Source organism: Lepidochelys kempii, chromosome 11 (genome assembly GCF_965140285.1).
Source record: "Lepidochelys kempii isolate rLepKem1 chromosome 11, rLepKem1.hap1, whole genome shotgun sequence".
In the NCBI taxonomy this organism is placed as follows: Eukaryota; Metazoa; Chordata; order Testudines; family Cheloniidae; genus Lepidochelys; species Lepidochelys kempii.
In genome coordinates this window covers 32,094,492-32,108,872 of record NC_136390.1, presented here as the reverse complement: position 1 = coordinate 32,108,872, position 14,381 = coordinate 32,094,492, and the positions used below count along the sequence as shown (strand labels likewise).

The 14,381-nt window shown below is 41.6% G+C and overlaps 1 protein-coding gene across 1 annotated transcript in view; it reads right to left on the bottom strand.

The window, feature by feature from the left end:
* PKP4 (plakophilin 4) overlaps positions 1–14,381 on the bottom strand; it is a 242,698-nt gene that overhangs the window by 26,966 nt on the left and 201,351 nt on the right. The window contains exon 12 of the mRNA XM_073305536.1: positions 1,118–1,301. Coding sequence (XP_073161637.1) covers positions 1,118–1,301 — 184 coding nt within the window. The remainder of the gene's footprint in view (positions 1–1,117; positions 1,302–14,381) is intronic.

Below are 14,381 nucleotides of genomic sequence, written 5' to 3'. Positions count from 1 at the left end.
GACCCCCTCCCACACCCTGAACTCCTCATTCCAGACCCCACCCCACCCCCCTCACCTCTGCCCCAGCCCTGAGCCGCCCCCACACCCAAACCCCTCATCCCCAGCTCCATCGGGTCATGGGCATCATCAATTTTCTTCAACTGGGTGGCTGAAAAAAAGTTTGAAAACCACTGGGTTAAAGGAACAAAGTCAACTTGAAATCTCACCAATTAAAAATAATTAAAAAAAAAAAAGTAGTTTATGTACTGCATGTGGCCCCTAAATTCCCTGCCATTTTTTGTGGTTTTATGTTTTCCTATTTTTAAAAGGGCTCTTTTTTTTTTCTTACTGCTGTTTGAAACACCTGCTTAAACAAGAGATGAAACAGTGAATTGACTATACATAAAGTGTCAAATGCAGAAGGTAAATGGATAAAAAAAATAGAAAAAAGAAAAAAAATGTGTCTCTAATTGCTTTCGTTTATAGTAATCTCATATATTACTTGTAACAATAGCAGGTAAAAAAAGTTCACTCAACAGAACAATTTTTAACTTGATAGTGTCTATTTAATTTTTGTACATTGTTTGCTGTCAGTAATGTTTAAAATATTCGATCTAACAAAGTACTCCTAGTTTTCTTACTTAGGTTTTTCATTAAAAATAAATGTCTCTAAATAGTTGCATTTGCTTCAGAATTCAAATGTATTTTTCATCAAAATTAAGTTTTATATTTTATATAATCTTATTAGTGATGTGAATATTATCACGTGATTTCTGTAGAGATGACTTTACTCAAGTTAATTCAAGGTTCGAAAGAATAAGTTTAATGGACAGTACCCTCAGTATCAAGACAGTGGTGACTGATTAATAATGAAAAGATTAGCTATGAGCACAAAAACAATAGAAGCTTAATCCTTACCAAGTAGCAGCATTCATACATTCATAAAATAGTACCTCTGAGCTCCTAAGTTTGTATTTATGCTCTTTTCCTACTAATTGGCATGCGAGGAAGAACTAAGAGGGTTAAAAAGGATGTAACAACTATATTATTTAAGAAATTGCAATTTAAAAGGAATTTGAATACATTGTTGTATAACTTGATTACTATTTTAACAGAGATCTTGAACACGGTGATTTACCTCAGGCATCCTGTAGTATTGCGCAGAACTAGAGAAGTCTGGAATTTAATTTTATGATCATCATCAAAGGAAGAATTATTCCATCCAGAATGTGGAACTATCACAGTGTTAGTTAGTGTTGATAGAGCATCTCGAATGATTGTCATCTTTACTGCATCACATGAGGACAAGTTCCAGAGAACTCCTAAAAAGGGAATTCCATTGTACTATTTAATGTCAGAAGATAACTTGTAACTTTGATTACAGTGAACAAATATAAACCAATAGTAACCACAAAATATCTATCTTCTTAAACATAGGGGAAAACTAATTTACCTATATACAACAAAAAGAAATATAGTGGATTAATTCTGCAATGCAACCTATATACTCCACATATGACCAACAGATGGCCTGCAAAGTTGCCCTTAAAAGATTTATTTTACAGGCTGGGGAGACAAATCCCAAACTGTGGGATATGTTTTCCCCAACATTCTTCAGTCTGGCTGATCCATCAGCAGAGTACCAATTAAACTTTCTGATGGAACAGATAGAACATGCAGTTATTATCACAATGGACCTAATGTTGGGTAAGCTGGTGGGTCCCTGGGGTGGGTGCGGGGGATGAGCGTGAGAGAGCATGTGCACAAGTGAATGCAATATACTTTTCACATCAAGGAAAAAAGAACCTTAGAGAAACTCCCTCTATTGATTTGATGTGGTACAAAAGAAAGATTCACTGAGCAGGACAGAGCCCTGTTTCTGTTACCTGACAGGCGAGGGAAAAGTCCCCATCACATTCTAGAAGCCAGGAGGAAGATACTCCTGTGCTTCTTTAGTAACAATACAGAGACACCCAGAGTCCCAGTGTAGTTGCCAAATATTCCTACATGTTCCCCAGAGATATATACACCACAATCCTGACACTTGTACCTCCAACTGCTAAACCCTTAAACATCTCAACAACCTACCAAACTAGCAACTCCTCTCAGACAAAAATCTTCCCCGCACTCCCCACAAAATTACAAGCACCAACTTATAGTTCTTTGGGGGTGGGGGAGGGCAGAGAAAATTCTGTAAAGTTGGCAGAGGATGAGAAAGAACAGTGGTGGCCAACTGTGTGGAAAATTAACTTAGTACTAGGGTTCTAAGCAAAGTGGCATGCTGCATATATTTGCCACCCTGGAGATGCCATCTTGAGTGCAGAATCTAAGTTTTCAATTTTAAAAAATTGAATCTGTGAAGTAAACTGATCTGAGCTCACCTTAAGATGTTAACTCTGAAACTCAGTGATGATAACTTAAATGTCAACATTAACTATTTCACTATTGACCAGAACATGTAAGAAAAGAGACTACAAAGGTCTGTACAATTTACTGTGAATGACAAATAATTTTGGAGTCAAGAATGAATATTGCTTAGGAGAATTCTACCACTTTTCTTTTTTGCTACAGTCATGAAAGAACTAAGCCCAAAGAGCCCAGCAGACTCCAAGGGTGTATATGAATCCAACAGGAGAAGCCAAGCCCTTGGAGTCCAGCAGAGCATACATGATGATATTTTGATCATCTCCACAATACACTGTGAGTGGTGTCTCATTTTATGTCTCAAGTGTGTGGACCTTTGAAGAATATCACTTCTCCACATGCTCTGATGTCCCATATTTGACTTCTGGTTAATACTTGCATTTGGATAGTAGGTAAATATGTATGCAAGTTAGGTGCTCCTCTGCTTTTAGCAACATGCCAATACAACCTTTACTATTACAAAAGCTGACCTTCGCTACTCAGGGTTAAATTGAAATAATCCTAGACACAGGAGTAAATCCACTTATTCCTGTTCAAAAAGACAAACACTTGGAATCAGATTTGCCAAATTCCATTCAGTGTACAAATAATTTACAGTAAAAGTTTTAAAACTGTATTTAAGCTTAGGTCATGGGTATTTGTTTTAGAACACAATTTACACCCAACATTATTTAAGATGCAATGTTCTGGTCAACTCCACTTCATCTAAGATGATTTATGGATTGGGACAGAAGTCTTAGGTTGCTTTCATTTCTGCTATTTGAAAAGAAATGGTCATTCTGTACTCAAACAAATGAAAGACTTTTTTTTTGTATTAGACTCTATACAAAAAACATGCAGACAGCAACTTTATTGTCAGGAAGGGTGTTCCAAAAGTTGCGTATCTAGTACCAAACTTCACCATAGAAAACAAAGAATCAAAACATACTAGATATAATTTAACAAACAATTTCTTGGCATCAAAGGGAATTGGAAAGAAACCAGTAATTTATTCCTTCCCCTCTTTAGCAAGGTTATAATAATGAAATAATATTATGAATAATAATTATAATAATATGAAATAATATTCTGCTGTTCTAAGCACTTTGTTGGTGCTGCTGTAGTGGTTACACTCGACCATCACTGTATGAAAAATAATCATAAGAAAAAGCATTAGGAAGAGGCTGGTCAATTCTACTTATCCCTTTGCAGTGAAAAGATTTCTGGGACCAGCTATTGAAATTAATAATATCTGTGCACTCACTACCTCATTTAAAAAGTAATAAAGCACATCCCCTTCATCTTCACTGAAGGGATGACACTTGATGGGTCATAAAAAATGCTATTAAGAAAGTAGTAAACAGAAAAGACATCCACCCTAAGGGACAACAAGACAGATGAGAAGGCAGAGAATACAAGAGTTATATCCTTTCATAACAGCTATACAACAAACAAGATAAAGTACATGCTCCTAGATTCTAATATGGAACAGACCCTTTTAATAGCAACAGCAATTACTTTCAATCATTTCAAGACAAAAGTTTTAAGAAAGAAGCAGAGTAAAGTTTATTCTTGTTACCAATACTATTTTGCACTTTTCTAATTCCGTTCACTGTCAAAGTTCTACAGCTATTATAATCCTTACAGTACCCTCTTGAAAAAGACAAGAATTACCAACTCCAGTTTTCAAGGAGTTAAGGTGGTGAGGGACTCATACAGGGCAGTTCAGGTTAAATTTTTCAAAAGTGGTTTCTGATTTTGGGTGACCAATTTGAGACCCCAAGCAACTGATTTTCAGGAATGCGGAGATCCATAACTCCAGCTGAATGCTGCTGGCCACCCAAAAATTGAGAGCCAGAAAATTTTTGTCAAGTATCAGGGAGTAGCTGTGTGAGTCTGTATCCACAAAAACAACAAGGAGTTAGTCTTTAAGGTACCACCGGACTCCTTGTTGTTTTAGAAAAATTTTGAAGCTTTTAAATTAAGTCTCTTTCCCAAGGCTGCAGAGCAATTCAGTGCGGCAGGAGCAGAGAGAGGTAGCCCTGTTTTGAAATAATTAGATCGGGGTGGGCAAACTGTGGCCCTGGGACCACAACCGGCCCTTCAGATGTTTTAATCTGGCCCTCAAGCTCCTGCCAGGAAGTGGGGTCCGGGGCTTGCCCTGCTCCATGTGTGTTGTGCCTCCGAGCAGCTCCCGGAAGCAGTGGCATGTCCCTCCTCCAGCTCCTATGCATAGGGGCAGCCAGAGGGCTCTACACGCTGCCCCCGCCCCAAGCTCCACCTCTGCAGCTCCCATTGGCCAGGAACCTCATTTCTGGCCCTACCCCAGAGCCCTCACCCTCTAACCCCAATTTCATGAGCATTAATGGCCCACCATACAATTTCCATACCCAGATGTGGCCCTCAGGCCAAAAAATTTGCCCCTCCCTGCATAAGATTATATTCCTTCTCCTCATGAGTAAAGTAAATTAGGGTGACAGGCATGCCAAAGTAGAGAACAAAAAAGCTTCGAAACAAACAACTTCAGCCTAAACTTTCTCCCCAAACTTGGCAGTTCCCAGGGTTTGCCCTTGAGGACCTTTGCTGTCACAGCTTTTGTTGGAGCTAACAAGATCCACCTATTATGTGCGTCAACAGAAATTATTTTAGTTTTTATACTTATCCAGGGACCGATAGCTTGCCACCCTGCTACAGACATATAGTTTATAAAAAACGAAACCAAATCTGAAACCAAATCTAAGGAAAGACAGATGTATACACACATATTTGAGATCAGTTGGATTGATATAGTTTAGTAGATAATTTAAGCAGTATCTAGTCCACTGCATTTTTACCATATTTTTCCCCCACCAGGGAACACAGATTGAAAATTCATCTAACTTCTCAGTTAGTATTCATCCAACTTCTCTGTTAGTATTCATCCTTCACCTGATGTTTTTGTAATGTACTCTTCATGTATCATATTTCACTACTTATAGAGCAGAATAGAAGCGTACAAACCTCCAGAGAAAGTTATTAAACAGCATTTCCTCAATAGTCCATTACAACTATTATAAATGACATGATTAATTTTTCAATTTGACCAAACCCTTAAAACATTGTTAATTCTCCCTTCATTATACAAACATTTCTGGCCACAGAGAAACGAGACAGAACAAAACCTCTGGGCATGCAGCAAAGCCCATCTTTTTCAAGGCTGTTGAGTAGGGGTTGGTTAAGGCAGATATATTTATGGGCAGTCCTCTGTTTTATGTTGTGATTTTCAATTATGAGATACTCAGTTGGGGCACTGGATGCATTCCTACACTGGCTTCCCATTGAACAACTGAGATTTTTCAAAAGCTTCTAATTCAGCAAATTTGAGTGGATTTTCACAGGAAGGGCAAAAGGCAGATCCCTGAATCAAAGGCCACACCCTCTGCCAAATTTAAGGTTCCTGTTCCAAAGCACGTCTCAAATGTCTCAAAAAAACAACAACAAAACAACAAAAAACCAAACCCCAAACCCATAAAATGGTTGCCAGCATTTTTTAACACTGGAAAAACAACTTATGTTTCTCTACCCTTGTTCTTGGAAATGGCCAAACAGTTTTGGCTGAAATTAAGCCTGAGACAGACACTCCAGCATGGGAAATTTCAGCCAAAATGGTTAAAGTTTGACTAAGTTATAAGCAACTGAAAATAGGGTCTTATAATTGGATGTACTGGGTAATCTCAATAATAGACGTTTCTACCAGTCTCATCTATGATACACACTTGAAGTTAATATCCATGTGAAACTGCAGAGTAAGACAACAAGTTGCACTTATCATGTACCTTGGACTGCCTGACCTGAACTCTGCATGAATCCCTCTCTATCACTCTTAGTCTAAAGTTACATCTACATTTAGGGTGGCATGTAGAGTACAGAGACTGCACGGGTATAAATACCACTGTAGATGGTGAGGCATGTCTTAAGTGAGTAGATTCCAGGGTAGCAGCCTGTTAGTCTGTATTCGCAAAAAGAAAAGGAGGACTTGTGGCACCTTGGAGACTAACAAATTTATTGAGCATAAGCTTTCGTGAGCTACAGCTCACTTCATCGGATGCATTCAGTGGAAAATACAGTGGGGAGATTTATATACACAGAGAACATGAAACAATGGGTGTTACCATACACACTGTAACAAGAGTGATCAGGTAAGGTGAGCTATTACCAGCAGGAGAGGGCAGGGGGTGGGAGGGACCTTTTGTACTGATAATCAAGATGGGCCATTTCCAGCAGTTGACAAGAACGTCTGAGGAACAGTGGGGGATGGAGGGGGGGAATAAACAAGAGGAAATAGTTTACTTTGTGTAATGACCCATCCACTCCCAGTCTAGAAAAATAGTTTGTGTAATGACCCATCCACTCCCAGTCTCTAGACTGGGAGTGGATGGGTCATTACACAAAGTCTCTAGACTGGGAGTGGATGGCTCATTATACAAAGTAAACTATTTTTCTAGACTGGGAGTGGATGGGTCATTACACAAAGTAAACTATTTCCCCATGTTTATTCACCCCCTCCACCCCCCACTGTTCCTCAAACGTTCTTGTCAACTGCTGGAAATGGCCCACCTTGATTATCAGTACAAAAGGTCCCTCCACCCCCCGCCCTCTCCTGCTGGTAATAGCTCACCTTACCTGATCACTCTTGTTACAGTGTGTATGGTAACACCCATTGTTTCATGTTCTCTGTGTATATAAATCTCCCCACTGTATTTTCCACTGAATGCATCCGATGAAGTGAGCTGTAGCTCACGAAAGCTTATGCTCAAATAAATTTGTTAGTCTCTAAGGTGTCACAAGTACTCCTTTTCTTTTTAAGTGAGTAGAGTATCCTATATGCCTGAATCCTAGTGCATGTACTATACACGGCTCTCTACACGACCAAGCAGTGCCTTCTATGTCTACACTGCTAATTTTTAGAAGTGCAGAATCCCACTGCCTCCCTGCTGCTGGAGCCTTTCTTCACCACAGTGAAAGGCTCTGAGAGGGGGTAGGCAGCAGGAAAAAGCTCTGGGAGTGGGGAGCTGCTGGTGCCTTTTTCCGCTGCCTCCCCCACTAGAGCCTTTTACTGCAGCATGTAGCTTCCTGTGTAATGCTTGTACTCTACATGCTACCACAAGTGTAGACATAGCTTAATATTAAAAAGCATGCGTTCCTCTAAACATGGAATTTCAAAATTTCACTGCTCTGAAATGCTGGCTGGGCAACATTCACTTCTGCAGTAGTGACAAGATTAAAGTCCAATATCTCTATCATGGTTATTGGGTTAGCTGGATCTGTGCTCCTTTTGAAAGCTTAGGACTTGTCTACACTTAAAGGGCTGTAGATGCGCTGCTGTAGCTCTTTGGTATAGACACTATCTACACTGATGGGAGGCTTTCCCCCATTGGTGTAGGTAATCCACTTCCCCAAGAGGCAGAAGAATTCTTCTGTTGAACTAACATAGGTTTACACCATGAGTTAGGTCGGTATAGCTACATCTCTTGTGTGTGGATTTTTCACAACTCTGAGAGACATCGCTATACCAAAGTAAATTCCTAGTGTAGATCAGGCCTTAGTCATCCCTTTTCCAGTTATAAAGCTTTCATCTCTAGCTCTTTAGAGTTACAAGATTCTGAAGGGTATGGGGGCTGCTCTGTATTAATCTAAGAACACTATATGTTTGATATGATTTTCTAAGGCCTTGTATTCACTGCTAACTACGATGTGTTTTTTTAATCTCTGGGTAACTAACATGCATGATCTCAGCTGAGGTAAAAAACACACTGACCAGACACTTGAGTTTTACTGCAAGGTAAACATACATATGCCCCCTCCCAGGGTTGACCTCACGAAGATTACCTTGCAGTAAAACGATGTTCCAGTTGGAAGAAGAAATTGATGATTGAGCCTGGTATTTTCTTTTATGTGGTTTTTTTTATTTACAAGGAACGTACAAAGTTCTGCTGCTCCAAATGCAGGAGGAACTAAAAACAAAAGCAGTAGTTTCTTAGCTTACAAGCCCAAACTTCTTTCAGCCAGCAATCCCCACCCAGACCCTTTCTCTAGGTGTCTCTCGGGACCACATTGGGCCTATAGGTTGCTGTTTGGCTTTCTTGCTCTGCCTTTGAGTCTCTCAGCTCACTTCTCAATTGTCATTGCAGCTGTCATTCTGGTGTGCCCATGCTGGAGGGCAAGAGCAACCTTGGCAAACAGACCCAGGAATGTGGACTTTCACATCCAAAAGTTCTGCAGCCACCGTTCAGTGTCCCAAACCTGCATTACAATGTGATCCCACCAGTCATGGGCCCAGAAGTGGCTCTCTGGCATCTCAAACTGCTCCATGAATGCCACCAATAACCTTGAATTGTTTTTCACTGTGCCCCTTAGCAGCCTGTGTTGGAAGAAATCATCTCCCCCATTGTGTGGTTTTCCCTGTAGCTCTGCAAATATAGAATTGTGCATCCTGTATTTGCAACTTTCATGAGACTAATGCAGAGGTCTGCAGGCTCCATGCTTCTGTTAGATGGTGGACATCAAAAAGTGCCAGGCAGATTTGTGGGACTTTTTAAAGAGGCACAAAAATTATGGCATATGGATGGCATTATGGGATGGAGAAGGTTGCATGCTGGGAACTTGACCCCTAGCCTCAAGAGATCCCAGGGCAAGTCATTCTATCCCACAACACATTGCAAAAATTTCCCAAAAGGCACTGCAATGGACAGTGGTGCATGCCACACTGGGATACCTACCTATGGTGCACTGCACTTTGCACTGTGCAGCTGATTCTGTTGAAAAGTGCAGCTGATCCTGTCGAAAAGTGCAGCTGATCCTGTCCATCTACCTATCTTATCTATTTAAGTAGATAAACCCACTTATCTATTTAAGTAGATAAACCCCAGCTACTAGGGTGTAAATACTGCCCTGCTACTCCCAGTCTTTCCCTGTCTCTCTGGGATTCTGAAGAGAGGGGCACTATCGGGAGGAAGGAAAAAGGTGCCATGAGAGTGGGAGAGTCCAAGTGGAGAGGCAGGGACAGCTCATGGTGTGGGGATGAGGCCATAGAAATGAAGCCAGAGGACTCCCCATCTCACAGTGTGGCTAGGTCTTGGATTACCTCAATCTGGCCCTGGGCTGTTGGTGTAAAGAGTCAGCCTCCTCCTGCCTTGTCCATATTTGAGCTACTGAAGTACTGTGGGACGTATGCCTTCAGTTTGTGGAGTCTGAACTGTTCTTGAAGTCAGAAGAGGAGTAGGGGGCAAAGAATAGAGACAGAAAAGAAAAAAAAATCAGATTTAGAGAACTCAGCAAAACAGTGAAATACAGAGAATAAAGGATGGGTCATGTCTCACCATTGGCAGCAGTGGGGGATTTAAGACAAGTAATGGAGCTGTGATGGGGGAAGAAATTCATTAGTGTGAAGAAATGAAGAAAAAATTCAGGAGAATGGGGAGGCCAGTAAAGTGGAACAGAAAAATAGAATCTCAGAATATTTCCCTTAGTTACATGAACAGCAGCCCTCTGCGAAATACCAAAAATATATAAAATGCAATATGAAAAGCAACAAAAAATAGCATTTTTCTATTCAGATATCAATGGTGTGTGTCCTTCTCATCCCCTGTCAACTTAGGCAACAGGTTTTAACCATAGTTTCTAAAATGGTGTGAACACACTTTGTCCCTCACTATACTTGCAAGGACAAAATGTGTTCAGCAATCTGTTGTCAGCAACAGATGCTTTTTGTACAGGAGGTAAGATTTAACTGTATTATTTATAATTTACACATTTTTAGCTTTGTTTATACTAGGACAATTACCTATTGCTGACAAAAGGTGCCTGCAGTAGTTGCAAGCTGAGTTGGTTTTTAGTGATTTAAATACAAACACAGACGAAAAGAAGCTGATACCAGCACAGTTTCAGAAACCATCACTGAAACCTAAAACCGAAGTTTCGTAGTGGAGTGAAGGTTTATGACAAATGTAGAAAAAATCTTCGAGGTTTTTCTGTTCCTTTTAAAATATATATTGCGACAGGGTCAGACCAGATGGCTACAGGAGAGTAATAGAAGGCAGATATATTAGCCCCAGGTGAAGTAGGTCCCTTTTCCCAGGGTAAGGTAACAGGGAAGGTTCCAGAAGAATCAGGAACCTTCTGGAGACAATTAAGACAGGCTGATTAGAACACCTGCAGCCAATCAAGAAGCTGCTAGAATCAATTAAGGCAGGCTAATCAGGGCACCTGGGTTTAAAAAGGAGCTCACTTCAGTTTGTGGTGCGTATGAGGAGCTGGGAGCAAGAGGTGCTAGGAGCTGAGAGTGAGAACGTGTATTGTTGGAGGACTGAGGAGTAAAAGCATTATCAGACGCCAGAAGGAAGGTCCTATGGTGAGGATAAAGAAGGTGTTGGGAGGAGGCCATGGGGAAGTAGCCCAGAGAGTTGTAGCTGTTGCACAGCTGTTCCAGGAGGCACTCTAGACAGCTGCATTCCACAGGGCCCTGGGCTGGAACCCAGAGTAGAGGGCGGGCCCCCAAACCTCCCAACTCCTGGTCAGACACAGGAGGAGTTGACCTGGACTGTGGGTTCAGAAAAATGGCCAAACTGAGGGCTGCCGTGAAGCTCCAAGGTGAGCAAATCCGCCAATAAGCGCAAGACCCACCAAGCTAGAGGAGGAACTTTGTCACAATATATATTTTTAAAACTAAAGATATGTTGGAGAGTTGATTTATTTTAAAGGCAACTGGCAAAGGATTGATTAAATATGGGCGTGTTGCACTTTTGCCTTCTTTATAGTGTAATAAGAATATCAGAGGGTGTTTTAATTTTTCCCCTTTTTATTTTTGGAAATATACAGAATGTCCACTCCTGTCTTCCTCTGTTCTGCTTGAGGACTACAAAATGCATGGAGTCTTGTCTGCCATATTTTTGGCAGAAGCTTACAACCATTGAAGCTTTCACAGTGATAATGGCATGAATGGATAATGGATGCAAACACCATGTGGTCTAATCCTGCCCAGAGCAGAATTCAACAGCAAGCTAATGATATGAGCTACAGGAGCCTTTTCTGCACTAGAACTTCCATTGTTATGGTCTTTGGAAGAGCTGCAGTGGTGTTAGCAACAAGGGGAATTTTTTGCCAAAATTTTGCTACTGTAGCCTCAGAGGGTGTATATTATTAGGGCCACTGAACAGTGAAGTCAGGATGGCTTAGAGCAGTGGTTCTCAATCCGTGGTCCAATCAGCACATGGCTGTGGCCCACATGACATCCACAGGGCCATACAGGTAGTATTGGATGGAGCCCAGAATGGTAAATAGGTTGAAAAACACTGACTTAGATACTGGATTTGGGCATTTCTATCTGAAATGAAGACTGACAAATCTTGAGATTGTGTAGGCAGAAGTTTAGAACAGGACAGAAAAAACCCACATAGAATTTCTCAGGGAGAACCTGCAGAAAAACTCCCTTTCTCTCCAACCGGAAAGAAATAGGCAGATAGCTCTTCTAGGATACTAGCCAAACAGTTAAGCAAAACTACAATGGAGCCGAGTCTGGAAGGAATCTGTTTGTACACTTGGAGCTGATCATGTTCCTTTCCTGGTATGTGAAGACGAGGCCCCCCGACTCCAACACACGATATGAGATTTTCGCCCACAGAAACGAAGCAGAAAGTATCAATCCTGGGCCAGCAGAAAGAGTTTATTCTGATATTCTGCTTATTGGGATTCTCTCTCTAACAGGATGAAAAGGATCCTCTAGATCAAAGGGACTTCCTACAAGAAGAAGATGAGAACTAATGAAATTCCTCATTCTGGGAAGTAAAACTAAAGTGAGAGGATGATGATGACTACACAGAGGAGCAAGGAAACTGGGGAAGAAGGATACTTAAGGGATTCAGTGTTCTAATATCACATTACCTTTCTGGAGGTTTAGAGACCTTTGTAAGGGAAGGTCTGTCAGTTAAGTACAAAGACAAACTTTGAGATCCCAATTATGGTGCCGCTTGTGGCACAAACTGACAGTGGAAACATACATGGATCTTCCCATGTGTAGTGATACAACAAGAAGAGACTCTGAGGATGATTCAGCTCAAAAGAATGTGGCAAAAGGATGAAAACCCAATGTCAATTACTGGGACCTCAAGCCTTGTGCAATGAGACCCACTTTCTGTTGGAAATGTCACTACAGCTATGATAATACGGGAAGATAAGGCCTTGGCATCAACCACGAGGAATGGAAAAATGGGCATTTCCATGCCATGGAACAGTGGCTAATGGGCTATGTACACTTGTTCCCATTTCTCAGAAGCCACATCCTGGATGACAGAGTGCAGCACTGAAGCCACTCCAGGGAGTTTGTAGGAGGGAGAAAGAATAAAATCAGCATGGCTCAGGAAAGGTCGTATTGCCAATGCCAACACTGCTCCTGCATCTGTGTTCAGACAGAAAAACTGACCATGGATACCACTACCCAGGTCTTGGTGTGGATTTGCAGATACTTGTGGCCTGCATTTCCTCATCATAGAAAGCCTTGGTGGGAGTACCATCAAGTGAGAGAGGTGTCTACTGGTAGAATCTCTCCGAAAACAGGTGGGAGAACTACAGGAAGAGCTGGCTAGACTGAGCACATGAGAAATTCACTGAAAACATCCATACAGAGAACTCCAAGGGTGAGGAAGTAATCCAGCTGGAGGGGACTGTAGTAGCATTACCGGGGAGGAAATGGCTTCTTTAGAGGGAGGAGGCTGGCTGCTGGTTACTTCTTGCAGCAGGCCGTGCTCCACTTCTGCTCTCAACCCACCATCCATAGAGAGAAAAAAATGGTATGCTGCCCTGGCAATGTGAGATGAGGAATCTTTCCCAAAGGAGGAAGAGGAGAAGCCATGTACCATCAGTGCTGGGAACATTATGGCCACCACTCTCAAAAGGAAACAATGGGTGGTGGTGGTGATCGATGACTCCCTTGCAAGGATAACATAGGGATCCAGTGCTGGCCTGACCTGGTATCCTAGGAAGTTTGCTGCCTGCCAAGAGTCTTTATCTGACACATTATGGAAGGATTGGTGAGGATCATCCGACCCAGTGACTACTACCCTATGCTGCTCATCCATGTGGGAACTAACGATACTGCGAGGTATGACCCTGAGCAGATCAGAAGTGACTCCAGGTCTCTGTGAATGAGGGTGAAGGAGTTGGGGATGCAGGTGGTGTTCTCATCTATCCTTCCAGTCAAGGGCAAGGTCCCAGCCAGAGACAGACACATTCTGGAGGTGAATGCATGGTTGCACAGATGGTGTCACCAAGACTTCAGCATCCTCAGCCATGGGATGCTGTTCTAAGAAGACTGCTGAGCAAAGATGGAGGTCCGCTGATAAAGGAAGGGGAAGAGTATCTTCAGATACAGCCTGGGTAACTTAGTGAGATGGACTTTAAACTAGTTTGGTGGGGGCAGGAGACAAAAGCCCACAGATAAGTCCAAAACATGGAAATCTGGGTAAAGGATCCAAATCTGGGCAGCAATCATAACAGGGACAAAGAAGAGACAAGAGGGAACACAGAGGGGAAATCTAATGAACATCTTAGATGTCTGTATACTATTGCAAGACGTATGGGGAATAAACAGGAAGAACTAGAAATACTAGTGAATAATCACAATTACAATATAGTTGGCATCACAGAAAATTGGTGGTAGAACTCACTTGACTGGAATATTGGTACAGAAGAACACAGATTGTTCAGGAAGGACAGGCAGGGAAAAGAGGGAGATGGCATTGTCTTGCATATCAAAGATGTATACACTTGCACTGAGGTTGAGATAGAAGTGGGAGGCAGATGTGTTGAAAGTCTCTGGGTAAAGATAAAAGGGGTAAAAACAAGGGGTTACTACAGACCACCTAACAAGGAAGAAGAGATGGATGAGGCTTTTATTAAACAACTAAAAATCATCCAAAACACAGGACTTAGTGATGAAGGGGGACTTCAAACTAGCTAGACATCTA